The sequence below is a fragment of the Sturnus vulgaris genome, chromosome 12 (genome assembly GCF_052056855.1).
Source record: "Sturnus vulgaris isolate bStuVul1 chromosome 12, bStuVul1.hap1, whole genome shotgun sequence".
NCBI lineage: Eukaryota > Metazoa > Chordata > Aves > Passeriformes > Sturnidae > Sturnus > Sturnus vulgaris.
The window spans coordinates 4,007,778-4,034,755 of record NC_142254.1 but is presented as its reverse complement, the minus strand read 5'-3'; the positions used below and the strand labels follow the sequence as shown (position 1 = coordinate 4,034,755).

The 26,978-nt window shown below is 40.7% G+C and overlaps 1 protein-coding gene across 1 annotated transcript in view; it reads right to left on the bottom strand.

Moving 5' to 3' along the window:
* The window catches only part of RHPN2 (rhophilin Rho GTPase binding protein 2), a 36,486-nt gene that overhangs the window by 3,208 nt on the left and 6,300 nt on the right, over window positions 1-26,978 (bottom strand). The window contains exons 2-13 of the mRNA XM_088171830.1: window positions 15,566-15,681; window positions 12,601-12,729; window positions 9,833-9,908; window positions 8,756-8,833; window positions 7,979-8,103; window positions 6,911-7,077; window positions 4,475-4,662; window positions 3,066-3,222; window positions 2,522-2,641; window positions 2,239-2,433; window positions 1,394-1,470; window positions 494-640 (exon numbers count right to left, since the gene is read on the bottom strand). Coding sequence (XP_088027956.1) covers window positions 494-640; window positions 1,394-1,470; window positions 2,239-2,433; window positions 2,522-2,641; window positions 3,066-3,222; window positions 4,475-4,662; window positions 6,911-7,077; window positions 7,979-8,103; window positions 8,756-8,833; window positions 9,833-9,908; window positions 12,601-12,729; window positions 15,566-15,681 — 1,575 coding nt within the window. The remainder of the gene's footprint in view (window positions 1-493; window positions 641-1,393; window positions 1,471-2,238; window positions 2,434-2,521; window positions 2,642-3,065; window positions 3,223-4,474; window positions 4,663-6,910; window positions 7,078-7,978; window positions 8,104-8,755; window positions 8,834-9,832; window positions 9,909-12,600; window positions 12,730-15,565; window positions 15,682-26,978) is intronic.

Sequence of the window (26,978 nt, the reverse complement as noted above, 5' to 3'; positions counted from 1 at the left end):
TAATAGTGGTTACTTCTGCCTTTTCCAGAAGTAAACTGCTTATCACTGCATGCTGCTTTATCCCTTTGGATTTTCCCTGAAAGATCAACATCACAAGCCAATAAAACATTCTTGCCCTTCTTTCCTTAAGCAGACACTACACCTTGCATTCCCTTCCTCATCCTTATTCTTGTTGCCACTTTTGAAAGCATTTATCCCTTCTAATTTCCTGAATAAGACAGAAGTAACATTTGTTGTTATTATTTGTGACTTTTTAACTATTAAGAATGAACAGAAGATGAAATCAACTCTTGTTTCATGTGATATTGGAGAGATGAGTACTTTAACAATCTGCAGCATTTATAGCACTTAAAATGCATTCAAATTCTATGAATTGACTATACTAACATATAGAACTCAATAAATACTCCATACAGGAATATGAACAAGCTAAAGGTACATTTTAATGCTAGAATCTGCAGAGAAATTGTTAATATCACACCAATATACTTACTGCTGCAGAACAAGCTGGATCAAGACAATAAACCTGTACTGGAGAACCTCCTTTTAGACTGAATCCAAGCTCTCCTGCTTCAGGGTGAAGGCAAATGGTACGTGGGGCTGTCCACCTCTGCTTGGCTGAGAACACTGTCAGTGGGCCCTGGAGGTAACACAGCAGCAGGCATATTATGTTTACTGTCACTTGTAAGCAAGCATTACTGCTTTTGTAAGTTATAATAGTTTAAGTTCATCTATTGTCAATTTTATTCAGGTTAACTTCCAGCTGAATCCCTGGAAATGCAAAGTCCTATTTCTTGACTGTTCAGTTGATACTTCAGACAGAGTGGGATAAAGCAACTGCCAGTTTGTGCCAGGATCTCTGTTAAGGTGTGCAGAATCTTTTGGCTGCATGGGCTGTAAGGCCCTATGTGTCCTATCCTGTATTACTCAGTTTCAGAGGAGATAAACTGATTCATGAAGCATTGCATATTCTGATCCTGACCTAACTCCCAGTTCCTTCTGCTCACTGACACATTCAGAGCCACCTGAAAGACTGGCTGTGTGTCATGCAAGCCACATGTTCTGCATGCCTGTCTCCACCTACCAGGTGTTTCTCCCCACCTTTAAGCTGTGTGCAAGTATCTGTTGAGACTTCATGGGGCTTTGATGAAGGTTTTCAAGAATGAATGCTGTGCAAGCCATACACAAATGGCACTTTTATTCTTTGCTTCTCTCAAGCTGACTTATACCTCTAAAGCTAGGAGTGATTTCTCCAATAGCTTCTGCAAAAAACTCAATTACTACAGGATCATTTTTTCAGGCTAAAATACTTGGGTGCCTTCCCTCACAATAGAGTGAATTTATAGTTGCTATCAAAATGGCAGAGGTTGGTCATCATTAGTATGTTACATACCAGCTTGTGAAAGAAGTCTTTAACTTTCACCTTGGAAAACTGAGGAGCAATTGTTTCTATGTTATGTTCTGTTTTAGCTAAAATAAAATAAAAAAAAAAAAAACAAAATTAATTTTCTTTTCAGTATTAGTTAAAATACATCAAAATTTATTTTTCTTGCATTCCAAGCTAGATAGGAATTTGTCCTAAATTCTTACTGGGCTGTGGAAAAATTAATTTTTGTAGAAGTATTTTAGATACTAGAACTGCCTTAAAAATATCTTCAGAGCTCACAGTATCAGTATGGAAAACTCAAAATCCATCTGAACAAAATTATGCTATTTCCATCTTTAATTTCTTTTTCTTAGAGAAGTTTTTAAAACCAGCACTCAGAGTTTCCTACTGCAACCAAAGAGGAAAACGTTGTATGAGCTGGACTAAGGCAGAAAAAAAAAGCAGTCAAATTGAGTTAACAACCCAGTCTAGTACAGAGTTGGGCTCAAGAAACAGTTACTGTAGCTTTCCCCCATATAATTTTAACTTTTAAGTTGCCCCATTTTTTCTAGCTCACAAGATAGTCACCAAAAAAGCTGGATTCTAACTAACCACCATTGTTATCTACCTCCAAAACCAGTGTTGTTAGAGACAGAAATATTGTATAACAGTTCTAACAAAATATATTGATCCAAATACATTGATCTGTAAAGAATCTGAACTCTACAAATGTAGAGCATATACATCAACATTATTTATGTTATATATGGAAGGAAGCACATTATATATGTATCTGTAAATTAAAGGCCTATCCCCATGAAAGCTGTTTGCATATGCTTGGATATCCTTTCTTTCTGGCTGTGGACACTCACAGAGAATATCTGGAGCCTGAATTAGGCTTAGAAAGTCATCTTCTGTCTCCTGCTGAGCATATTTGAGAAGGGAACGCTTGTGGGCAGCTGTCAGAACCTCCTGAAGAACCTCAATGTTGCGAAGCTTTTTGCAGAGCCCACACACTCTGAGAGCTTCTTCATGGTAAACAATGGCTTTGCGTAAATGTGCTTTCCCTGAAAACAACAAAAACCACTGGGTGTCATCCACAGAAATAAATACAAGGTCGTTTTCAAATTGTAGCTGTGTGAAATCGGCACTTACCTAATTGTTTTCTCTGAACTTTGTCCTTTAAAACAGCAAGAACCATCAGCCCTTCAGGCACGGAGTCATAGAGCTGGGACAAGGCTTTCTCCTGCTCATCTTCATCATCACCAGGCTGCACTGTAAAAATGGAGAAAAAACATGAACCAGACACATCTCTTGGTCCCCTCTTCCTTTAGGTATATTATTGTGTCAAATTTCTACATTCTCTCCCAATGCAGTAGAATACTTGTATATGTGTATATAAATAAGAATTTCAAGTTTTTGGTTCTAACATCTACAATATGCAAGTAATACTTACATGTCAAAACATATTGATAAAATCTGAACTATTTAGTAGCATATAATGGATATGTAATTTTTCTTTAGCTTCTGTGAAAGTTAGTTTACTGAATTTTCAAATTTTTCTCAAAAGACAAAAAGAGCATGGGCTCATATCTGAGTGGTGAATAAGTCTTAGATCCTTATTCACAGACCAAATGATAACTGTTGGTGTGTTTATTGTTTTTATTTATATGAACACATAAAGAAGTATAATTCTTACATTCATGGTCACACAGAATGGTAGCAATGAAGTAATGTGCCAGAGCTTTGTAATGGTCTGACTTTATTTGTGCCAGCTTAGACCAGGAATAGGGAATATTCTCTTTCACTGGTTCCTGATTCATTGAAGTGTTAACCAGCATGTAAACCTCTCCCACCTAAAATAAAGCAAACAATTGAAGTATGAGAACATAATATGAGGTATTAGGAACTCAAGAAAGGGATATCACAGTAAGGCTTAAGATAATTTCATGTACAATCACATCAAAAAAGGGAAAAACATGGTTAGGATGGGTTGGAATTAAGTTTGGAAAAGATTTGAAATGTCTTCTCTGATTTTTCCCTCACAAGAAAAGTAAATAAATTTGTACAAGAACAGATGGACTAAATCAGTCCATCTACATGGCTTCATAGTTAAATTAAAACACCATATAATAAACATGTCTTCATTTACAAATCTATCTCACTAATTCAGTTTAAAAAAAGTGAAGCATATTCAAACAGTAGGTTTGTGCTCTACTGTGGAGTCATACATAGCCCTAAGTTTGTGTGGTCTAGTTAAAATTGGGATATTATCCTTTATACAGAGGAAATAAAATAGTTTTTCAAGCAGTGCATGCTGCTTTAATGGATCCAACTACTCCAACTGACAGAAACAACAAATCTTTCCCCTGCAGCTGATCAATCCTACAGATATGTCACAGAGGCTTTGCAGGGTTGGTGTGAAAGGCTTTGCCTGTTTTTGCAGTACAGAACCATTTATGTATCTGCTGCTCTGAAGTAACTGAGAAAGCACAGGAATATCTTCATGGCACATTTATTTTTTGTATTAGCACTGCCTTCTGGGGCCAGCCTATCTCACCATTTTCTGGCAAGTCCCAAGAAAGCTCTGCAGGTACCAATTTGAATTTTGTTTGTCAACGTCCTTCCCTCAGTTACAATTTAGCTGTTATTTTAGATTAAGCTTTTTAGGTTTGCATACCCTTCAGCAGCTGGGAAACAAGACAGGTTGTGTTCAATACTTAACAGGAAACCACACAAAAAACCCATGGCTTTTTATATTTAGTTCTGTGGATGAAAACTGTAGTGTTTGAAAGATCAACAAATAGCTTGTAAAAAACCTTCAGCAAGTTCACTGCCTATTTCTGTTCATCTCCATTAATTAGGAATTTAAAAAATCGTAACAAGTCTAAAATAATATTTAAATTTCATGTGTTCATATTTTAATCTTCTGAAAAGTTGTGCTTCCCACTGTAGTTTGTGAGCTGCCCCACGCTATTTTTGGTTTCCAGTAACAGTTGTTAACACTTACATTTAACAAATTCAGTTCATATTACTAAAAGCTGTAAGTAGTAACACAGCACTGTAAACAGTTATTTTAAAGACAAGATTGTAAGTCCCATATTTTACCTTGGCAACTTCCTGTGTCATTTTTACTAGTGTGAAAAATTCATTGCGAATTCCAGCAAGACCAATCTGCTCAAAAACACATTCTCGAGCTTGGGCAAGCATCATTTTCACCAACACATTCAGCATGGCTGGGCTCATATCATAGCTTGGTGTGTGAGTAAACGTCTCCTTTAAGTAGCTTAAAACTCCTGCAATTACAAAATGGTTTTGTCAGAATTACAAAAATAAACAAGTGAACTTAATTCTAGTATGTACCATAATAATTAGGATTTATAGGATATATTTTTAGTATTGCACGACAGCAATCTGAAGGAATTCTTGGTGCATAAGAAGTTAAACTGACTACAGGTTTTGCTTTGCATTGCAATCAACCATCCCCAAGTACAGTTGTCAAAATTACACTTCAGAGGAGCAACAGAAACTGCAAGTTTTGAGGACACTGCCTTCCAATTTGCTTGTAAAAGTTCTTGTGATTGACCTAAGACTGTGCTGAACTGAATGTGACTTATGTGGGAGTGGCTTTTACAGGGGACAAAAAAAGAGAAAAATTTGCACAGCTATAAGGAGATGACACTAGTAGAACCTCTGGATAGAAGGGAAAGACACAAGAATATGAACTTAATTTTTATTTTTTCAAATGCTGCTAAATGCATTGTGTGTCCCAATGAAAGCTTCGTTCCATGTCTGTAAATCAGATTTTTTTATTTAGAAATATAAATATATTTCATAGAGTAAAAATAAGATTCTTCTCTAGACATTTGGTTCCACCAAAATATCAGTAATTTCTATCACATATCATCTTTAAAACAAACACTGACTGCAGTGCAATACTAAGTAACAGTTTCATGGATGGAAGCTAGCCCTCAGCAGGCATGTCATCCAACTGGTTTAGTGAGTTCACCTAGCTTGCTAATGCTGACAGTCCTGCAGCAGGGTAACAGTAACACCTCTGCCTTTGAAGTATTTCAGCTTCTGTAATCTTAATTTTTGCCACTACACTCAGTTTTGGCCATGTTGTGTAGTATTTTCCTACTAAACGTTGTCTGATTTTTGATTTTCCATGTTATGCTCATATCTGAATTTTTAATATGCAACATTGCCATCCCTACCTTTATGCACTAAAACAATTAATCCCAGATTTACCAGGCATATCCCAAGTACTGACAGAGTGCCCTACTGAAAGGAACTGCAAGTACAGGAGGAAAAAAATGGTGTTTTTTGTTCTCAACATATTTCTGCTTATGTTGAGAATAAATTCTGTGCAACATCTTCCATTCAGCACTGGGGAACAGTTGATACAAACAGTTAACCCAGACTCTCTGTCATGCCTCTGCCAACATAATGAAGTGTTACAGCACCATGCACAGGTACAATGAAATGCCTCCTGAGCACGATGCTTTGGGGCCCTGCAAAGGTAACTGTGGTAGCAAATGGCACCTAATTCTGTTCTGCAAACATGCTGAAGTGAAAAGCAGTGATTTTTTTTTTTTTTTTCAATTTGCAAAATGGAAGGAACAGCAGTAAAATGGAGACATTTCCCAACTACTGACATTTCTTTTAGATGAAATACACAGGTTGAAAATTTATTTATTTATTTATTTTAAATATGCATGAAGAAATACTACACTTTTTTTTGACAGCTAGGTATTCAAAGGAGGGGATTTATGAAAATTCAACTCTCTGCTCTACAGCTTTTAGCTGACAAAGCTACCCACACAGTGCAAACCAATAGTCACAGATGTTAGTGCAGAAATAAATCTTATAGTACATAATAATTACAGAGGACATGTCTTTAAATATTATGTGTAGCACAGATGATACTTAAAAATAAATTAGAAAATCTATTTGGAAGCCCCCAATAAAACAAAAGACTTTTATAATATGTTAGTTCAAGGGGTAGGATTCCCTTTATTAGAATTTCTGTTTCTCCATGCTTGGAACAGAGATTGATTATTTTGAACCTGCCTGCCTTTGGAATCTATGGAAAACAGGTAGTCAACTTCCAATGAATTGCAACTTCACCAGAGCAAAAAGCAAGATTAATTTTTAAGACCCTCATATGGAAAACTAGGCTTACAGGGTTTATACCAAACCTGTCAATTGTCTCTTGCACAGATTTGACACCAATGTGCAATCACTGAGATAAAAGCAGTTATGGCAGTGAAACAAGGAATGAAGCAGTTAATGCTAGGGCTACAACTCTGACCTTTGAACTGCAGCTCAATAATGATTAACCACAGTATTCACTATCTTATCTGCATGTTCAGACTAGTTCCAGGTTTTGAATTAATGCTTCATCTGAGCTTCTTGAATATCCCTAGTCCTCTTTTTTTGTGTGTGTAATCAGGCCAGTAGAAAATGCAGAAATCTGTAAGACATCAGAATGACAATGGGGACATTTGCATGAAGACCCTTCCAGTATTTTAAGATGTGTACCTGCAGCTTTCTGAAAAGCATCAACAGCATTTTCAAGTCCAGCCTGGGTCTGACGATTGCATCTTGTTCCAATCTGTGTGTAGAGAGCTCCAATGTTGAATAAAATACTTGCTTTTTCAAGCAACAGATTTTGCTGACACACTGGGACACCTGTGAAGGAATCATACCTTGGGAAACAAAAATTAGAAGTGTTAAGATTAGCAAAGTCCATCGAAAAAACAAATTCTTTCGTTCTGTTTTTCTGAATTAGAACTGTTCTGCCACAGTGAAGATGAAGGTGGACAGAAACACCATTATGTTCTGCAAGGACAATCCACATAATTAACACAAGCCAGGGAACATCTCTATTTGAGAGAGTTTTCAGCAGGTTTTACAGTAGTGCCTCCATAAGGTCATTACATTTAACTCAGAAATAGCCATAAAACATCACAGGGGTGAAGAGCATATCAGGGAAGTGTCCACACGTGCTGCTACCCTCTCCTGTTTAGATGTTGCCAAAGATCAACACTGGCACGGTCAGATCCTCTACTGCTTGTGTTTAAAGTTTTCTATTTGCAGTTCTGACTAGAAATTTAACAGTTCCTCTTGGCTACATACATTTTTCCAATAAAAAAATTTTGAATTCAGAGTCAAATTTTGCTCACAGATGTAGTAAATACTCCTTTATAGAAAGTTATGTCACTCTTTTCTCTCTTCTGGCACAAGTGGTCTTCTTAACAAATTGAAGGAAGGGAATTAAGGTCTGACCCCATTCCTTGTCCTCATTTTGTACACCTAGGTTCTGAATTCAAAAACATCTGTAGCTGTCCAAAATGAAGATTATTTTCTCTCTTTCTGCCTTCTACTAACCTGTCACCCAAATCATAATCTAGCTAATGGTTTCACTCTAAGCATGTAAAGGGTGTATTGTATTCAGGTTTAGTCTTAAATTAAAAAAAAAAAAAAATTGACAACACACACTGCAGGGATTCGAGAGGAGACACACTGACATATATAGATTAAAAGACAGTTAATGATTAACCAATGTTCTGGGGAGAAAAAAAAGAGAAACATGAACTACACACTTACCATGTAAATAAAACTCCAATATGCCTGGTGGGTGGGAAAAATCTGTTTTCTACATAGCCAAGTTGCAGGAAATAGCTTATCAACATCTCAATGCCAGCTTCATCTCGGCTAGGAGTGCGGCACGCCTTGAAATACAATGGATTAAAATGAAATTCATTCTGTTCCCTTACAGCATGGCTACTGAAACCCCAAAGATCCTTTGGAATGCTGCATACCATAGAAATGTATGGAGTTTGAGAACAGTAAGCTTAAAGCCATATGGATTCATGACAAAAGTTTTTCAGCTGCACACAAGTAGGACATTTATTTTAAGAAGCAAACAATCTGTTTGGCAAGTCTCAGAGTTAATTAAATAAAGATTGGATGTATTTTATGAAAGGTACAGAGAAAGCTTATGTTTCTAGCATAGTACAGGAAACCAACGATAGTTAGAAGTAACCACCATTCTACTACAATATTTTGCCAGATTAATCCACTTCAACACTCTTCCTGCTAAATTTAAAATAAAAAACAGTTGGCAAGACAAGTCTTAGATTAACAAAATTTACAGTTACATCAATAGCTCAATCATTTTGCATAACTTCATCTGTCTCTTCACTTTTCTCCACTCAGATTGTAAAGGTCTTGGACAATGGAGATTCATGCACCATGTCTCAGAAATGAAGTCAGTTAAGAGCATAGCAAGCTCTAAGTAAAAATGTCACCTTTTAATTCCATACAAATGTTATTTACAACTGTATATTAAAAGATTTCATAGTATATCATACTTGAACTTACTTGTCTCAGATCCATGAGATCTGCTATTTCATCTTCATACTCTGAACTGTCTTGACTATAATGTTCCAAAATAAAGTCCTTAAAAAAAATTTTAAAAAAGATAAAAGTTGGAATATCTAAAATTAGCCTAAACTATTTTTCCTGCAGTTACAAACAGTACAAAATAGATTCAGCTGTGATTTGAATATCTACTTCCTTCTAGTCAATAGCACAGTAGTACATAGCAATAAGTCTACAGTAAAACAGCAGAATTATGATTTGATATCTTAGACAAATTTCACTGTGATGTAAAGAACCAAACATCTGCTACAGTAGCTCCAACTGGTTTTAAAACAACAACACTTAGTGGTTTTCAAAGGGACAAACATACTCTGTTATCTAAAATGACAAGGATATCAAGCGACCATAAAAACTTGTTAACAGAGAGTCTGCCAACTTCTTGTGAGCTATACTAGGGCAATTACACTTAAAATAACAAAGCTGCAATGACATGAAGTGGTACCATGATCTGACCATGGAATTTAACCCACAGAAGTAAAAACAGAGACAAATGCTACTGTGATACAAGATGGTTTACTGTGAGATAAAAATCTGTATTGCACAATACACAGGAGTTCAGAAAGTACAAAAGATGGCTCAGTAGCCAGCAAAGTATATTAGCCAACAAACAAGCAGTGTTAATGCTGAACACTGCTCCCCAGCTGAGCTATCCTGGTTAGTGTAAGTTGCTGTATCACTACATTATGCTGAGCAAAACCTTCATTACTACTTCCTTTCACACATACATCAATGATCAATACTCTTATCAGAAACAAAACCATGGAAGGAATTTTTATTATTTGGATTAACGCTGCCCTCAAAGTGGAATTGCTCGTAACATCTTTGGACTTCTTGTCCTAATTAGGTAGGAGCAATGACCCAAATAATTGGTAGTTAATTTTTAACATGTCATGATCTTGATTTTAGGGCAAAACAAAAAATAATTTGTACCTAAATTACTTCTGTTTCTTTAAACAATTCTGAAATGGAAGTTATTTCTGTTAACTATTCATTCTGAAATGTGTATGTAAAATTTACCTTGAGGGGGAGTGTGAAGTCTACATCTTTGGTTTCCTTTAGGCCAAGAGGTACCAAGGGAATACTGAAAGTCTCTCTATGGAACAAAAAAGCAAAAAGATTCAGAAATTTTTTTTCTGCTTCTGTTATAATTACTTTTGTTGTATTTGATGACAGGAAGTTCATACACTGATGGGATAAAGATAAAAGTATACAGTTCCTTCCTGCACAAGAAAATCTGCCTAATGGCCTGTACTTCTCAAGAAGAGAGCAAAGAAAGCTACTTGCCTGCACTCTTTTTTTTTTTTTTTTCATTGAAGCCTATTTTTCCTTCAGGCAAAGGAAAAGAGTCTCAAAGGCTGCCAAACTGCAATTCAGCTCCACAGCTGCTAGGAGATCTGCCACAGTCAGAGCCACGGTAAGGATCAGTAGTTATAATCAGTATTTACATGCTACCAATGACTTCATATGTAGTAAAGTGTGTAACACAGGGAGAAGCAGGGCTAAAGTACACCAGCAGCTTTCACAGGGAAAGGTCTAGGAGCAGGAAGTCCAAGAACTACTTCATTTCTAGAAAATGCTAGGTCTTGACCTCTAGACAAATCAACCTCGAGAATATCAAAGGGCAATAAGGATGAGAACTGACTTAGAAAAAGATCAGAATTGCTTCCAGATACATAGTTTGTTGGGTAGATTTAATAGATCAGTATCAACCAATTATAAAGTTCATCTAACGTTTTCATTTTTCCTGAAAACTTCTTGACTTTCTAATCATTGTTTAGAGCATTCCATTACCAACTACAAAATCCCACATTCATTTATGGTCTTTTCAGCAAAACCAGCTTTCTTATTGGTGAAAATTCCATCTTGAGAGGGTGGCAGCATGAATGCAGTTTCCTAAGCAGAGGAAGAGTCCTTCATCATACAAAAAGTGGATGTGCTAGCTTGAAAAGGAATTCCAGAATACAGAGCCAAAAGACCATTTCAAGTGGTGCAAACCATCTGATTTCTGATGAGGATTTAAAAGAAACCTCAACACTTCTATTACAGATTATATCAATACTTTTTCCTCAAAAGGAAGTGAGACACATGGAAAATAAATCCTAACTTACTGATTTATTCCATTCTAGTACCATCCACAGTCCCTGTAGATAACAGCATTGGTCATTCAAAGAAAGTGAGTAATTTTTTTTTTCCCACAGTCAAGGTGCCACACCCATAGAGCACACGTCATAAGAATATTGAACAGTTAGGGAGGTGATCCTGGGCTTCCTGAAGAAGTAGAAACTGAGTAGAAATAGCATCATGCTTCACAGTCCAGCTGAGATGTGTGCAAGTACTGGGAGGGCCAGCCCTTGAGATTGTTTTAACACAATACAGGCTAATCCAGTAAGCCACGGGTGTGACCTTATGTTGACAACTGTATGCACAATAGTCAGAGAGCAACTATTAATAGCTATTGGCTCTAAAAGGCTGGAGAGCAGTTACAGGGAAATTAATTATTTTAGCTGATGAAACATAATACAGAGCTTAGAATGAACAGCATAAGAAAGGCAAAACACCATTCAAAATAGACTGGGAAAGTAGGATCAGGAGAGAATAACAAGCATGCTGCTGTCCAGCCTGAAGGCTTCTGCCTGCTCTGGGGCCTCCCCTTTGGTGAGAATCCAAATATTTTTAATATTCTTTAGCTAGAAGAGAAATACTTGTGGAATTGCTCTCATTCCCACAGCCATAACTATGTCTGTGCTCACATGCACCTATGAAGACCAGTAAAATCTTGGACAAGAAACTCAAATCTCAAAAAAAAAAAAAAAAAAGAAAGAAAAGACCAACCAAAAAAACCCAAAATATTCCTGCATCAAATAGTTGTCAACGTTTGCCATGGGACTGGAAGGTAAGAAATTTAGCACAAGTTGCTGTCTGAGAAAACTACAGCATTGATATTATGCATCAAGTCAACATTCAGTTGGAAGTTACCTCTCTGGAAATGTGCTTCATCCTTTGACATTAAGAATTCCTTGTAATCCACCTGGAAGTTTAACACCTAACTTAGAACAGTGCTAAGAGGGACTCAAAATTACTCCTCCATCACATGAAGCATTTCAATTTGTACCTTGAGCTACTGTTAATCAAATAGTAAATACTTAGTTTTAGGAGCAACAAGACATAGAACTGATACAGAAATCATTTCAGTATGCAGACAATGAATACTCTTTAACTTTGAAGTTTTATCTTTGAGGAATCCATTGCAATTTAAAAATTAGTATGCTCTTCAAAGTGGAGAAAAATATCTTGGAAAAAAATCCAATTTCATCTACTAAAAATTCCTCTGCTGTAGCCAAGGAATTTCTGTTTTTCTGTCACTGAAGGGAATTATTCAAGATTACCTAGTCTGCTCTAAACATCAAATCAGCATTGTGTTTCTGTTCTCCAGCTGAAGAGAGGACTGTTGTATGCACCAGATCTGAGAAGAGCTATTACTGCATCACTGAGTTTGTTCACTCCAGAATGCACTGAGCTGTTTGCAGCATAGCCCCAAGAGCTTTCATTTCTCACAACACTCTGCTCTTCAAGGGAACTCCATACCCAAGGCTTAGTGGCACATACATTTCCCAAGAGCAGGTCAAATATGCAGACTAACCCTTAGTCAACAAATCCACCATCAAGTACGTTCTCTTCCTATCAAGTCTCTGTTCTTTCACACGATTCACCTGGAAACTCACCTAGAAACAATTCTGTTTTCAAGGAGATCTGTTAATAATTGAATAACTTAGCTTTATACTTACTCTGCATTTTGATAAACTTCCACTGAGATATTAAGTCCTTCCAATTCTTCCTTTAAGATCTGCAGATCTGAGTTGACAAAACTCAGTTCCAGTAGTACCTGCTCTCGTACTTTGTTGTTGGTGGTTGCTCTGCAGAGACATAACAATTTTTTATTGCTGAGGAAAAGGTTTTCTACGACCCCCTTCACCCTTCAATGCCAGCATTCTCAGCATTTTTAAGATTTCTTTTTCTCCTTTAAGAGATGATACAAGACATGACTCATGTCTCAGAATATATTAAGTTTTTCTGTCAAGAGAATGCCTGGGATAGTTTCCAGATAATAGCATGCAGCCACAAAATATTTCCTTTATGCCAAATTTTCCGTGTATGACTAAGGGTCGAGCTTATTTTCAGATACATTAATTAACAAAACTAAAGCATCTTAAACAGAATCACTATCCTCTTTCCAGATTATATGATTTTTTTTCCCATCTTAGAATATAGGTAGATGGAGGTGTGAGGAGTCAGGAGATATTCTTCAACAGAGACTTCCCCACCTTCTAAACTAAATAAAGATCTGTTGAGACTTCTGTCCTTAAGAATAAAGGAAAATAACTTTTCCCCAAAAGTTATTACAGAAAGAAATATCTTTCAACCAGATATTTTTAATACAAGACAATTTTCTCTGTAGTTTGATTTTTATTGGATGTAAATATTATTGTTTGCTTGTTTATTTTGCCATTTTTGTATTTAAATGGCAACACTTTGAACTACAAGCACAATGGATGTTAGTATTTAACACCCCTTGAGCACTTCTGTGTGATTACTTATTTGTGTATTTATATCACAATTTCTAACCTGATTCTTCATAGTGACAGTTTTATTAGAGTATTACTCTTTTCATGATACTTAAATCATCTGTATCTTTAAATCCACAGGTATGATTTTAAGATAAAAGGTATCCATGCTTAAGATATTGTACCCTTATAGTAGAGTCTGAATCTTAAGACAATAACAAACTTAAATTTACAGTATTTTGCATTTACCTTTATTTTAAGACAAAATTCACCTTCATAAATATTTATGAACAACTATCTCATTAATCTAGGCTCCACTTGGAGCAGTTCTCTAGTTTTATGGAGCATCTTGATGAAGAACTAATTATTCCATGACTAAAATTCTAAGTTTGTTTTTCATATTATAAATGAGTTATCTGTGAAGTTTCTTTGCTGTACTTTATTGAATACCTTGGATTGCTTAAATTAAGCAATGTTAACATCTGTTGCCCTCATAAGCCAAACTGGATACCAACATATGGTGAGGTGGATCTTCCTTGATAAAGGCAGCACCACTCAGATAAATGGGCAAATTTTGATGCTACAAGAACTTTAATTATGATAAATTAAGGCTCCATGTTTAGTCTAGCTTACCATCCTCCACAGGAGGGATTCTAATATCTTTTTCAGAAATCCCAAAGTTTCATGCAGATTGACTTCCCTATTTGCTCTATTGCTATGAACATCCATGTCAGTTTAATTTGATTACCTTTTCATGTTTTTTTACACTGTAGACATACATTTTAGTAACAACCAGCTACAGGGGCAATGTGATATTGTCAAGATTCACATAACTCTACACTGAATTTCATTTTAACTCAACTTCCAGAGCAAAAGACAATAAAAAGGAGAGGGTGACTTTTAGAAATTCTAAGTACAAAAGTCTTTGCACTATACAGATCATGTGCTTCAAGCCTAGCACTTACTTTAAGCCAAAAGTAAAGAAACCTGCATTTCCAGTTTTTTCTCAAATCCTGCTCCAAGAGGTTTCTTGTGGACAGCAATTGGTTTGTTTCTTTTAGAACTTAATGAAATTCACATAGAATCTGCAAACCTAAATCTTGTTTACATTTTTCCTTAGGAGACTGTGGATACAACTAATCATGTGAAATGTCCAGGGGTCAGGTTACGTTTAAAATTGTTTCTTTCAAAGAACTAGCAACTTTTAATAGTTCAACAGGTAAAAATTCATTTTTGATTTCTAAAATCTTAAAAATAAGTCTGTTCCTCTACTCTTAAGTAGATTTAATTCGCTATTACTCCTGTAAGTGGTAACTTCAGTATTTCAGCAGTTAATGTGGGCATCAGAAACTGAACTTCAGGATATCTAGTTAAACATTACAAATTTTCACATTAGATATTACTAATCTCTTTAGCCCTTCCAAAACACTCCTGAATCAACAAGCAGAAACATTAACTGAATGAAGCATTCAATTTCAAAAACAGGTATAATTCTGGTAACTATGCAAAAAGTAGTAAAATTCTAAGTCTCACTTCTTAAGTCAATTACCAGAAAACAAAGCAAAGTCAGTCACAGAGGCTAAAATTACTTAAGTTTTCAACCTGTCACATCTCTTGCAAGAGTGGAGATAAAAGCAGGTAACAGACAACAGGCAACCTATTGATTGACAAGTTTAAGAAAATTTAATTTATCCAAGCATTTTCACTTCTTTAAGTATATAAACTAGATTTTGTTTTTGAAGAGCCGTTATTACTCCAGTTGCAAACAGACACTACAGGAAACTACTGCAGATGAGAACTGATCTCAGATCAGTTTTCAGATCTTCTGTGTAAGATTGGGAATCTACAGGCTGTTTGCCAAGCAGTAAATCACAGGATGTAACAGCCTTAAGACAGGGTCAGCATAAGGCTATTCCCATGGGGACAGCCACACACAAAAATATATTCTAACATTCAGCTCATTTGCTATAGCACAGCAGTACTGAAAGTGCACTTGAAACCAAGTAATGACTCTGTAGAGCTTGAAAAAAAATTCAGGGAGATTCACAAATTGTTTTACAGTTGGAGATGCAGCACGTTTGGGGAAAAAAAAGGAGAAAAATACAATATCTAAGAGACATCTACAAAATTAAAAGAAAATTAAGCAACTGTTGCTTGGACAAGAAAACTAAGAAACCATGACATATACCTTAAAAGATTTTCAGCACCAGCTCTCATTCTCACTGCTCTTAAGATCTGTTGGTTTAGAACAGCTCTTTGATTTTGTAGTTTGCTTCGTCCAGTCTCAGCAAGAGGATTACATCCCTAGAATTAAGAAAACAAGTTTTTTGTTGCTGTTGGAAGAAACTTAAGAGGGACTAACACTGAATTTAAATGAACTTTAAAGTTCATTTAAATTCAATGTTAAAGGCATAGATTCTGTATGAATACAAATTAGCTACCTTGACATCAATGATGATCTGACATCAACAAAAGTATTTCTTGTCTCAAACCAGGTCATGAAAACCAAAAGAGAACATGACCACAGTACATTTTAACATCAAAATCCAGACAGAAAATATTTGTTTTAAATCTTAAGTACACATGTGAGCCAGTCTCTTCTCCCCTAAACATATTTTCAAGATATTTTGTAAATGCAACCAAATTTGACAGAATGTCATTAAGTTTCTAGGATTTTATCTGGCAAGACAGCAACTCCCATCAAAGCTTCTGCTTAACCCTTGCAAAATATCAGAGTTCCATACTGGGATATATGCAGCCTTGAAATACAACTGTCCAAAACAGACTCTGGTGCTCAAAAACCTGCTCCCAGTTTTAGGATCTCTGACCTTTCCTTCTGGTGGTTCAGAAATACAATTCCTACCCCTCCTTTCCTAGGCTCCCCTCTTCACATCTCAAATCTACCAAAATAGAGCTTAACAGGGTAAAATGATTATACTGTCAGACTCTTATCAAATTAGGCTCTTCCAAAGCCAAGTGTGAAATCTAGAATTCACAAGAATGCTCCCATGTATGTGCATTCCTTACACAGGTACAAGAGTCAAACTGCTGAAACCTATGTTTGAACAGCACTGAGCCATTGTATTCTGAGCACTGATAAGCTAAAACTGCTACAGATGAATAGGACTCCATGTTTGTCTTTTTTTTTTTTGTTTAAGGGAAACACAGTTTTAACAACTTTTTAAAATATGTTAGAAATTTCGCTTCCACAATTTATTCTTTGCCCCTGCTACCTTTTCTAAAAAGTATCAAATGCATTTGAATCTTAATACTCAAGAGTCCACCAGCACATCCCTGCAGCCTTAATTAATAATTCTGAATACAATCACTATTATAAGGCTTGCCCTTGAAGGAAAAATGTCCTTTTGAGTGGCCTCACTGGGTATCATTACAACCCTTAGCAGTCCTACTGTATTGTCCACTACACAAGAAGGAGGTTCAGATCTCTCTAAGTCTTCTTTCAACTACTCCAGCCATTAAATTATGCACTATTTTAGACCTCTCCCTCTCAGTTTTGACTAGAAAAATTTCATTTTGTTACAAAAGCATTTAAAAGTCTATTAACAAGCTCTAATTGCGAGTGGTCAAGCAATGACATACCAAAAGTGAGTATTTAAATAAACCATGAAATTCTGATCATGTATTTGAAGTTCAGTTCTTGTTTTTGTTGTCAAGTGAAAGCAAATTGACTTGACAACAGAGAAATGAGCTGATCAAAATAGATTACACTAGTTCAACTGAGAAGGCGCATAGCCCAATAATGTAAATTTCACACATCTAGTTTGAAAAGTTTGAATAAATAGGTAAAGCACCAGGAAGCTTGTGCAAACATCTTCAGAAGCACCATTTGCCATGTAACTTCAAAAAAAACACCACACTGAATTATTGCATTGAAATCCCACTCACAGCACAAGCCCTCAGTTCTCTTCATTGAGAACGCTCTCACAGCAAGCTTGACACTTTGTGTTGATTTGGCACTGCTGTAGCCGTGGAAAGGGGTTTTAATCCTTTAAGTGAGGCAGAAATAAGATGCACAGCTACATGGTGGTCTGTCATGACAGGAAGAAAGAGCCAAGTTTATTCAGAAACACACTTGGTTTTATAGCATGACTGCAACCCCAAGAGTAGAGAAAAGGTGATTGGTTCAGAGAGAAGACACCCCATTGCCAGGGCCTGGGCACACACCCCAACAGCTGTTCTATCTTGTTCTTAATTCCTTTTTATTGTGACCAAATGATCACCCTGGGAGAAATTCTCCCTAGCCTTGAGCTGAACCAGTTTATTGGCTGAGAACAGAGCTGAGAAGCTCCAGCCTGGAATATTTTTCAGGCTGTAATTTTCTTACTTTCTCAATATGTGTCCCACACACTGCCTGTTTTTTTAGAAGCAGGTAAAGACCACAGAAATAGCTTCTGTGGCAAGCTGCTAGAACCTTCCACCACGTCCAACAGAGCCAATCTCTGATGGCTCTGAAGATGGACGTGCTGCTGGCCCAATAGGAGAGGCTGGCAATGCCTCTGTGATGACACATTTAAGAAAATGAAAGCAGCACACACAGAGTTTTTTTCCAGGTGCCATGGCCATCCCAGCACGGCCTGCACGGAGCCTTGCCTGCCCCAGCCAGCCGTGCTGTGGGTGGAAGGGCAGGGGCAGCCGTGGTGCCTTCTCCCTCCTGGTGCCCCGCCTGAGGAGAGGCATTAAATAATGCCAGCATCAAATAATGCCAACATTAAATAATGTCAAGATCAAATAATGCCGGTGCCACAGCCGCCACTGCCTGTGCAATGCCGGCAGGGCTGCCCGTCCAGCAGCAGGCCCAGGAACCATGGCGAGCAATTCTCATACAGATCTTACACAAAATCAACCTCTCGGCGCTGTGAGATCCTGCAAGAATCTTTGAATTAGTGCAACTTGTTGGCAATGGTAGCTATGAGCAGTTTTTCTTCTAGTCAGAGAAGAGGAGGAAGTGAGGACATGTGAGGGAAAACACGGTGACACCAAGGCGAGTGGAAAAAAAAATGGGGGAGAAAGTGCTGCAAGCATCGAGCTGAGACTCCTCTGCAGGCCACGGTGAGGACCATGGTGAAACAAACTTGTAATACTTGAAGTGCACAGGGTATGCAGAGATCCACTGGCAGCCTGTGGGAAAAGTGCTCACACTGGAGTGAGTGGATGCCAGAGAAAAGCTCTGAGCTATGGGAGACCCGAATAGAGAGGGCCCCTGCTTCCAGAGACAGAGCGAGCCCTGGCTTCCAAACCAGAGCAGCCTATCTTTAGAGAACTGCACCCTGTGGATGAGCAGCCCAGAACAGTTTTGGGATGACTGTTTGGCCATGGGAGGCATCCCACAGCATAGCAGAGAAAAGACTCCTCTCCCTGAGTGAACAGAAAAAGATTTCGAGTGATGAACTGACAAAAACTCCCCTGCACTGTTGGTGGGAAGGAAGGAGGGCCTGCAGGATAAAGGTGTTATAAAGGCTTATTTTACTTCTCGTTATCCTCCTCTGACTCTGATACTAATAAATTTCCTTTATACCTTTAAATTTGAAACTGTTTTGCTCTTAGGGTGTTTTCTCTCTCATCTCAACTGATGAGCCCTTCATGATTTTTTTTCCCTCTCCTCTGCCCAGCTGAGAGCAAAAGAGAGAGTGAGTAAAGGACTTTCCTGAGTGCCTGGCACTTGGCCAGTGTCAAACCATGATACACACAGAAGATGAACTTTTTACTGGAGGGAATACACACATGCAGCAAACTCATCATTCATCTCAGATAAGAAGCAGTCCTTTAACTACCAAGTACTTTATGCTCCTTTACACACAATTATACACAAAGACATAAGCAAGGTACACTTTAGTGTATAACATGGTGTTGCAGCCACAAGCTGCTTTCTGCTCTTAGTCTGGTTCTTTATCTGGGATGCAGCTGTTCTTCCCCACTTTGCTTTTCCTTCATTTTGTGTTGTATCATCTCTTCTACTACTATTCTTATTCAAAGCCTGATCTTCCATTCTATCCATGCCATTTTTCATTTGAACCTCACCAATTATTTCCTCGTGCTCTTACATTCATTTGGAGTATTTAATTCTCATCTCAGACCTGTTATCTACATATTTATGCACAAGTATTTCCTTCCAACTTCTTTCTTAACCACTTAGTTTAAGCATCCTTCTAAAATGTATCCTTGCCTTGCCCTTCATTTTTTTGTGTAAAGCTGCAGCTTCCTCCTCACAGCCTTCTGTGTGTCAAACATATTCGATGACATCATTCAAATACTTCTTTACAGCTTCACTACTGGGAAATTTTTCAGGAAGATCAACTGCCTGATTCCCAAGCCCATAAAGCTCATAGAAGTGATCTCTTCATTTTAATTAAATTTTGATCAAGTTCCCCCTGAACAATGAGTACAAAACTGCAGTGATCTGAAACTCTCTGAAAAGAGAAAAAGAGTAAGAGATGTTTCCCTGCTTTTCAGGTCCCCAGGCACTATTCTCTGTAAGAAGGAAAACCAGCCCTGGGCCCTAACAGGACAAGGCACTGACAGACCAAGGTACCTGTATAACCTCCAGTGCACCTGCACGTGTGACAATTTTGATAAGAGGAGTCTGTTTTCAGGATATGCTCACCTGTTGCAAGTATATGGCTTCCATTAACTTCACAAAGCCTATAAGGAATTAATATTTTACTTTTTGGAAAATGTTCTTTTTACATCTCCTGCATAGAGAATGAGGACACTCAGCTAGTTTGTGCTCATTTGCAGGCTTAAACTCTTTATTATAATCAAGCTGCCATAAAACTGATGGGTAGGAGTCTGCATAGAAGACAGCAAAAATAACCAATATCTGAAAATAACCCTCAAGAAATACACAGTCTGGGAAAGATACCCCCATACATAATGCACAAATTCTGTGTACTAAAAAGCTATTTAGCAAACAGATCCAAGCCAGTGTTTAGTTTTGTCTTCCTCCATGTAGAAGATCCCTTTTCCAAACAGCATTTCTACATGGTTCACACGTCAGAAGTCCAGTCATGATGAATGCAAAAATCATGACTGTTTGCCAAACAATGAGTAAGAGCAGTTAGTATTTGAAATTAACATAAATATGATTTACAAAGTAGTGGTTTGAACTTTTAAGATGAGCCACACTGTCTGAAGGTGACACAGAGTTGAAACTAGGTGTGCCTCCTTACTTAAAGGAAGCCAGTCTTTTCCAGCCAGTGCAGCTTGTCAAGCCCAACAGTGTACACAAATGGCTATATCCTCCAGGTATTTAAACATGTATGTTTAAATAACAAGTATATATGGAACTTATGCACACAACCTTGGTTCTAACAGCAATCGTAGCTGTCTCGGTTTGAAAGACAGGTATGGTCTAAGGAAAGGCAGGAGCCCCTTTTCTGCGATGCAGAGTGCAATCCCCCTCCCTTTTAATTATTTTAGGTCCAATTCAGACACCTTCAGGCAGGAGATATGGGGATGAGAATAACAGTTCTTTACTGGTATTTAACAAAGCAGAAAAAAAAACAACAACAGCTATAAAAATTGGCAACAGAAACAGTCTAGCTCCGCTCCAGTCCCTTCTGGCCGCAGGCCGTCTCCCTGTGCTGTTACCGGTGCTGTGGGGGCAGGGCAGGTCCCGCGCAGTTGAAGAGGGCTGGGTGATGGCGGCCGCGGCCCAGGGGAGAGAGGGGATGGGGAAAGTGACTCCCCCTCACGGTGTCGGTCGTGGTGCTCAGCAGAGTGTCCGGAGGTAGTAGGGTGAGCTGGGAGAGCAGCGGAGCGATGTCCAAAGGCAGGGAGCGTGGATCTCAGCGCTGGGATGACAGGGGAAGATGCCAGAGCAGAGCCCAGGTTCTCTTCCCACTCCAGGAGCCAAGCGAGAGGCAGTCCCCCGCTCCAGACCCCCCTATCCCACCTTTCCTTTTCCGGTTCCCCCCCCCCCCCCCTCTCCCTCCAGCCACCCCCCTACGAGAGAACATTATCTGTCGTTTTAAGGTGTAGCCACAATTACTTAGCATAACAATGGGAGAAATTCCACAGAAAGAAAAGCAAAGCATTCAACCCCCAACATTATCCACCCCTGAATTTCTCCCATACTAATATGCTATATCAAATTAAACTGTTACATTATATATACATACATGCAGTTAGAGACATAGGCACAGTACTATAGGTATTTCACCCTAAAACAAGGTCTCCTTGGGGTATGCATCTGGTCTCTCCATTCTTTTGCATTACCCACCAGGTGCAACCTGGTCCTTGAGCGAATACAACTCCATGGATGGGATTGTCTTTGCTGGAGGCAGGATTCACCCAAACAGTTTTTCCTAGCATACCTCTCATGTGTACCACTGGAACCTTATCTCCATTCGATATTCCCAAGGGCTCAGATTGGGCAGGGCCTGCTCGGTTAGTGGAACCTCGGGTGTTCACTAACCAGGTGGCCTTTGGTAGATTAATCTCCCAGTTCTTGAAAGTTCCCCCACCCAGTGCCTTCAAGGTGGTTTTAAGCAGGCCATTGCACCGTTCAACTTTCCCTGCAGCTGGTGCATGGTAGGGGATATGGTACACCCACTCAATGCCGTGTTCTCTAGCCCAGGTGTTTATAAGGCTGTTCTTGAAATGAGTCCCATTGTCTGACTCAATTCTCTCAGGGGTACCATGCCTCCAAAGAACTTGTTTTTCCAGGCCCAGGATGGTATTCCGAGCAGTGGCATGAGGCACAGGGTAGGTCTCCAACCATCCAGTGGTGGCTTCCACCATGGTCAGTACATAGCGCTTGCCCTGGCGGGTTTGAGGCAGTGTGATGTAGTCAATCTGCCAGGCCTCTCCATACTTATATTTGGACCATCGCCCCCCATACCAGAGGGGCTTCACCCGCTTGGCCTGCTTGATGGCAGCGCACGTCTCAGAGTCATGGATAACTTGAGAAATACTGTCCATGGTTAGATCCACCCCTCGGTCTCGTGCCCACTTATATGTGGCATCTCTGCCCTGATGACCTGAGGCATCATGGGCCCATCGAGCCAGGAACACCTCTCCCTTGTGCTGCCAGTCTAAATCTATTTGCGACACCTCTATCTGTGCAGCCTGATCTACCTGCTCATTGTGTCGGTGTTCCTCATTAGCCCGACTCTTGGGGACATGGGCATCTACGTGACGGACTTTCACAGGCAACTTCTCTACCCGGGTGGCAATGTCTTTCCATTCATTGGCAGCCCAGATTGGTTTTCCCCTACGTTGCCAGTTAGCCTTTTTCCACCTTTCCAGCCATCCCCACAGAGCATTGGCTACCATCCATGAATCAGTGTAAAGGTAGAGTTTTGGCCACTTCTCTCTTTCAGCAATGTCCAGGGCCAGCTGAACAGCTTTGAGTTCAGCAAGTTGACTCGATCCACCTTCTCCTTCGGTAGCTTGTGCAACCTGTCGTGTGGGGCTCCATACGGCTGCTTTCCACTTCCGGTTCATCCCCACGATGCGGCAGGAACCATCAGTGAAAAGAGCATAGCATGTTTCCTCTGCTGGCAGTTGGTTATATGGTGGGGCTTCTTCGGCCCGGGTCACCTGTTCCTGTTCCTCTTCGTCGGCAAGGCCAAAATCTTCCCCTTCCGGCCAGTTGGTAATTATCTCCAAAATCCCAGGGCGATTCGGGTTTCCAATACGGGCACGTTGTGTGATGAGGGCAATCCATTTACTCCATGTGGCGTCAGTGGCATGGTGGGTTGAGGGAACCTTTCCTTTAAACATCCAGCCCAGCACTGGCAGTCGGGGTGCCAGGAGGAGTTGTGTTTCTGTGCCAACCACCTCTGAGGCTGCTTGGACCCCTTCATAGGCGGCCAAGATCTCCCTCTCCGTCGGAGTGTAGTTGGCCTCGGACCCTCTGTAGCTTCGGCTCCAGAACCCCAGTGGTCGGCCTCGCGTCTCACCAGGCACCTTCTGCCAAAGGCTCCAGGACAGACCATGGTTCCCGGCTGCAGAGTAGAGCACGTTCTTCACATCTGGTCCCGTCCTGACTGGGCCAAGGGCTACTGCATGAGCAATCTCCTGCTTGATCTGGGCAAAGGCTTGCTGCTGCTCAGGGCCCCAGTGGAAATCGTTCTTCTTGCGGGTGACCAGGTAAAGAGGGCTCACAATCTGGCTGTACTCAGGAATGTGCATTCTCCAAAAGCCTATGGCACCTAGGAAGGCTTGTGTTTCCTTCTTGCTGGTTGGTGGAGACATTGCAGTGATCTTATTGATGACCTCACTGGGGATCTGGCGCCGTCCATCTTGCCACTTTACTCCCAGGAACTGGATCTCTTGGGCAGGCCCTTTGACTTTGCTCTTTTTAATGGCGAAGCCGGCTCCCAGCAGAATCTCAATGATCTTTTCTCCTTTCTGAAATACTTCCATTGCCGTATCCCCCCACACAATGATGTCATCAATGTACTGCAGATGTTCTGGAGCTCCACCCTTCTCCAGTGTAGCCTGGATCAGCCCATGACAGATGGTGGGGCTGTGTTTCCACCCCTGGGGCAGTCGGTTCCACATGTATTGCACACCCCTCCAGGTGAAAGCGAACTGAGGCCTGCACTCTGCTGCCAGAGGAATGGAGAAGAATGCATTGGCGATGTCAATGGTGGCGTACCACTTTGCTGCCTTGGACTCCAGCTCGTACTGCAGTTCCAGCATGTCCGGCACGGCAGCGCTCAGCGGTGGAGTCACCTCATTCAGTGCACGATAGTCCACTGTCAACCTCCATTCTCCTTCCGATTTACGCACAGGCCAGATGGGGCTGTTGAAGGGTGAGTGGGTTTTGCTGACCACCCCTTGGCTCTCCAGCTCACGGATCATCTTGTGGATGGGGATCACGGCATCTCGATTCGTCCGGTACTGCCGGCGGTGCACTGTTGAGGTAGCAATTGGCACCTGTTGCTCTTTCACCCTGAGGAGTCCCACTGCAGATGGGTTTTCTGATAGCCCAGGCAGGGTGTTCAACTGCTTAATGCCCTCTGCTGCCACAGCAGCTATTCCAAAAGCCCACCTGAGTCCCTTTGGGTCTTTGTAATAGCCATTCCTGAGGAAGTCTATGCCTAGGATACATGGTGCTTCTGGGCCAGTCACAATTGGATGTTTCTGCCACTCTTTCCCAGTCAGGCTCACCTCAGCCTCCAGCAGAGTCAATTCCTGAGATCCCCCTGTAACCCCAGCAATTGAAACAGGTTCCTTTCCGACATGTCCTGATGGTATTAATGTACATTGTGAACCAGTGTCAACCAATGCTCTGTGTTCCTGTGGCTCTGATGTGCCAGGCCATCGGATCCACACCGTCCAAAAGATCCGGTTTTCCCGTGCCTCTCCCTGGCTAGAGGCAGGGCCCCTCTAGCCCTGGTTATTATTTCTCTCCTGGGCATACATACTGGAGGTTCCTTCAAGGGGATCTGACAGATCATCCTCCCTTCTGTAATACCCTGCACCTCCATGGGAGGCTGAGGCTACCCTCACTTTAGTGGAGTTCCCTCTGTTGGTGTTCCCCTCCCTGATTTGGCGCACCCGTGCTGCCAGGACAGAAGTGGGTTTCCCATCCCACCTTCTCATGTCTTCCCCGTGGTCACGTAGAAAAAACCACAGGTCAGCACGTGGGGTGTACCCTCTCTCCCTAGCTGGGGGGCGTTGGGCTCTACTTTTGGGGTCCATGACTCTCACTGGTGCTGCACTGATCTTCCTCACCTCTTCCCTTATCTCCTTCATCTCCTCCTTAAACTCCTCTCTGAGGTCCTTAGCCACAGCAGAGACATGAGCCTGCACTGGGCCAGCCATCATACTCTGATAATTCCTGAGCCTGTTGGCAACAGAACCCACTGTCACTTGGTTGGTATCAGCATCAATCATTGCAATAAAGGGGGTATATTGAGATGGGCCCAGGTTTGCCAGATTCCACAACATCTGCCCTGTGCACCTGACCTTGTCAGGGTCATTGTCATGCTGTCCATCCCTCCCAAAGAGCACCTCCAGTACTGCCACTTCTCTCAGCTTTTGGATCCCTTCCTCAAGGGTATTCCAACGTGTTCTCTGGTGGTACTCCTGCATTCTTTCCCTGTGGACAAATCTCTCTCTCACACTCATTAAAAGTCGCTCCCAGAGGGAAAGGAGACCTGTCTCCCTTACAAATACCTGGTCCACACCTGAGTCCTGGGTCAAGGCTCCCAAATTCCTTGCCTCAGTACCATCCAGTTGCACACCTGTACCCATAAGGTCCCAGACCCGCAGTAACCAGGTTGTAAAAGCCTCACGGCCCCGCCGTACAATGTCTTTTCGCAGGTTACGGAGACTCTCGTATGACAGGGACTCGGTGATGATCTCAACTTCTGGCTCCCCTGCTGGTTGTGAGGGGCCCCCTTCCTGACCCTTATTATCTAGGTGCCTTGTTTTCATCTTAGACTTCCTAGTTTCCACAGGGGCAACTGCTGCTGGCTGTGAGTGCCCTTGCAGTTCAGCTGGAACCTGGACAGATGTAACATCTGTGGGTCCCACTGCTGCACCACCAGAGTCTCCCTCTTTAAGGCAGGGGGAGGGTTTCTCACCAGCTGGGGAGAGGTACTCCTTCAGCATCTGGCCCATCTCACGTATCTCCTTTGCTAGCACCCCCACCCATTCTGGGTGGTTCCTTTCCGAGGTGGGCTGTGGAGCCGGGTCAAACTCTGGGGTAATATCCCTAGTCTCTGGGATAGGATCAGGCTCTGGGGTAACCTCCCTAGTCTCTGGGACAAGATCAGGCTCTGGGGTAACCTCCCTAGTCTCTGGGACAGGATCAGGCTCTGGGGTAACATCACTATTTCCTCGGGTAGGTATCAGGGTTGTTATCCAAGTCAATCTCCCCTTATCTCTGAATGTTAGATAGAACAGGTTTAACAGGGATATAAGCAACACTAGCCACAATATAATGTCATTAGCATTTAAAGTGGATTGGAACCCCTTGAAGACTGGTGGGGTGAACTTCAAAAACCCTGTGATGGGTTGAGAAAAAATTTCACCTGCTGCCACTTCCTCACAGTAAGTACCATTATTGAAGTAGCCCCAGAAACACACACTTAGAGTGTGATAGCTCTGAATCCATGTGGCCATCTTCCAGAGAAAATTAAAAATCCATGAATTCCTCAACTGATCAACCCACATAATAAACTGGATAATAGCCACAGTAACCTTGGTTATGAAACTCATGTTTAAAAAAAGGCTTGCAAATGGGAGAGATATAGCAGTGACCACATGGAGGCCAATCCAGGGTAAGCTGGACAGCATGGTGTCACCTACCACAAGCTTGGGTAATTTAAGAACTGTTATCCCCTTTTCTACCCCTCTCTCAATGCCCTCAGGCAATGCCCCACGTTCCGGGCGCCAAAATCTGTCTCGGTTTGAAAGACAGGTATGGTCTAAGGAAAGGCAGGAGCCCCTTTTCTGCGATGCAGAGTGCAATCCCCCTCCCTTTTAATTATTTTAGGTCCAATTCAGACACCTTCAGGCAGGAGATATGGGGATGAGAATAACAGTTCTTTACTGGTATTTAACAAAGCAGAAAAAAAAACAACAACAGCTATAAAAATTGGCAACAGAAACAGTCTAGCTCC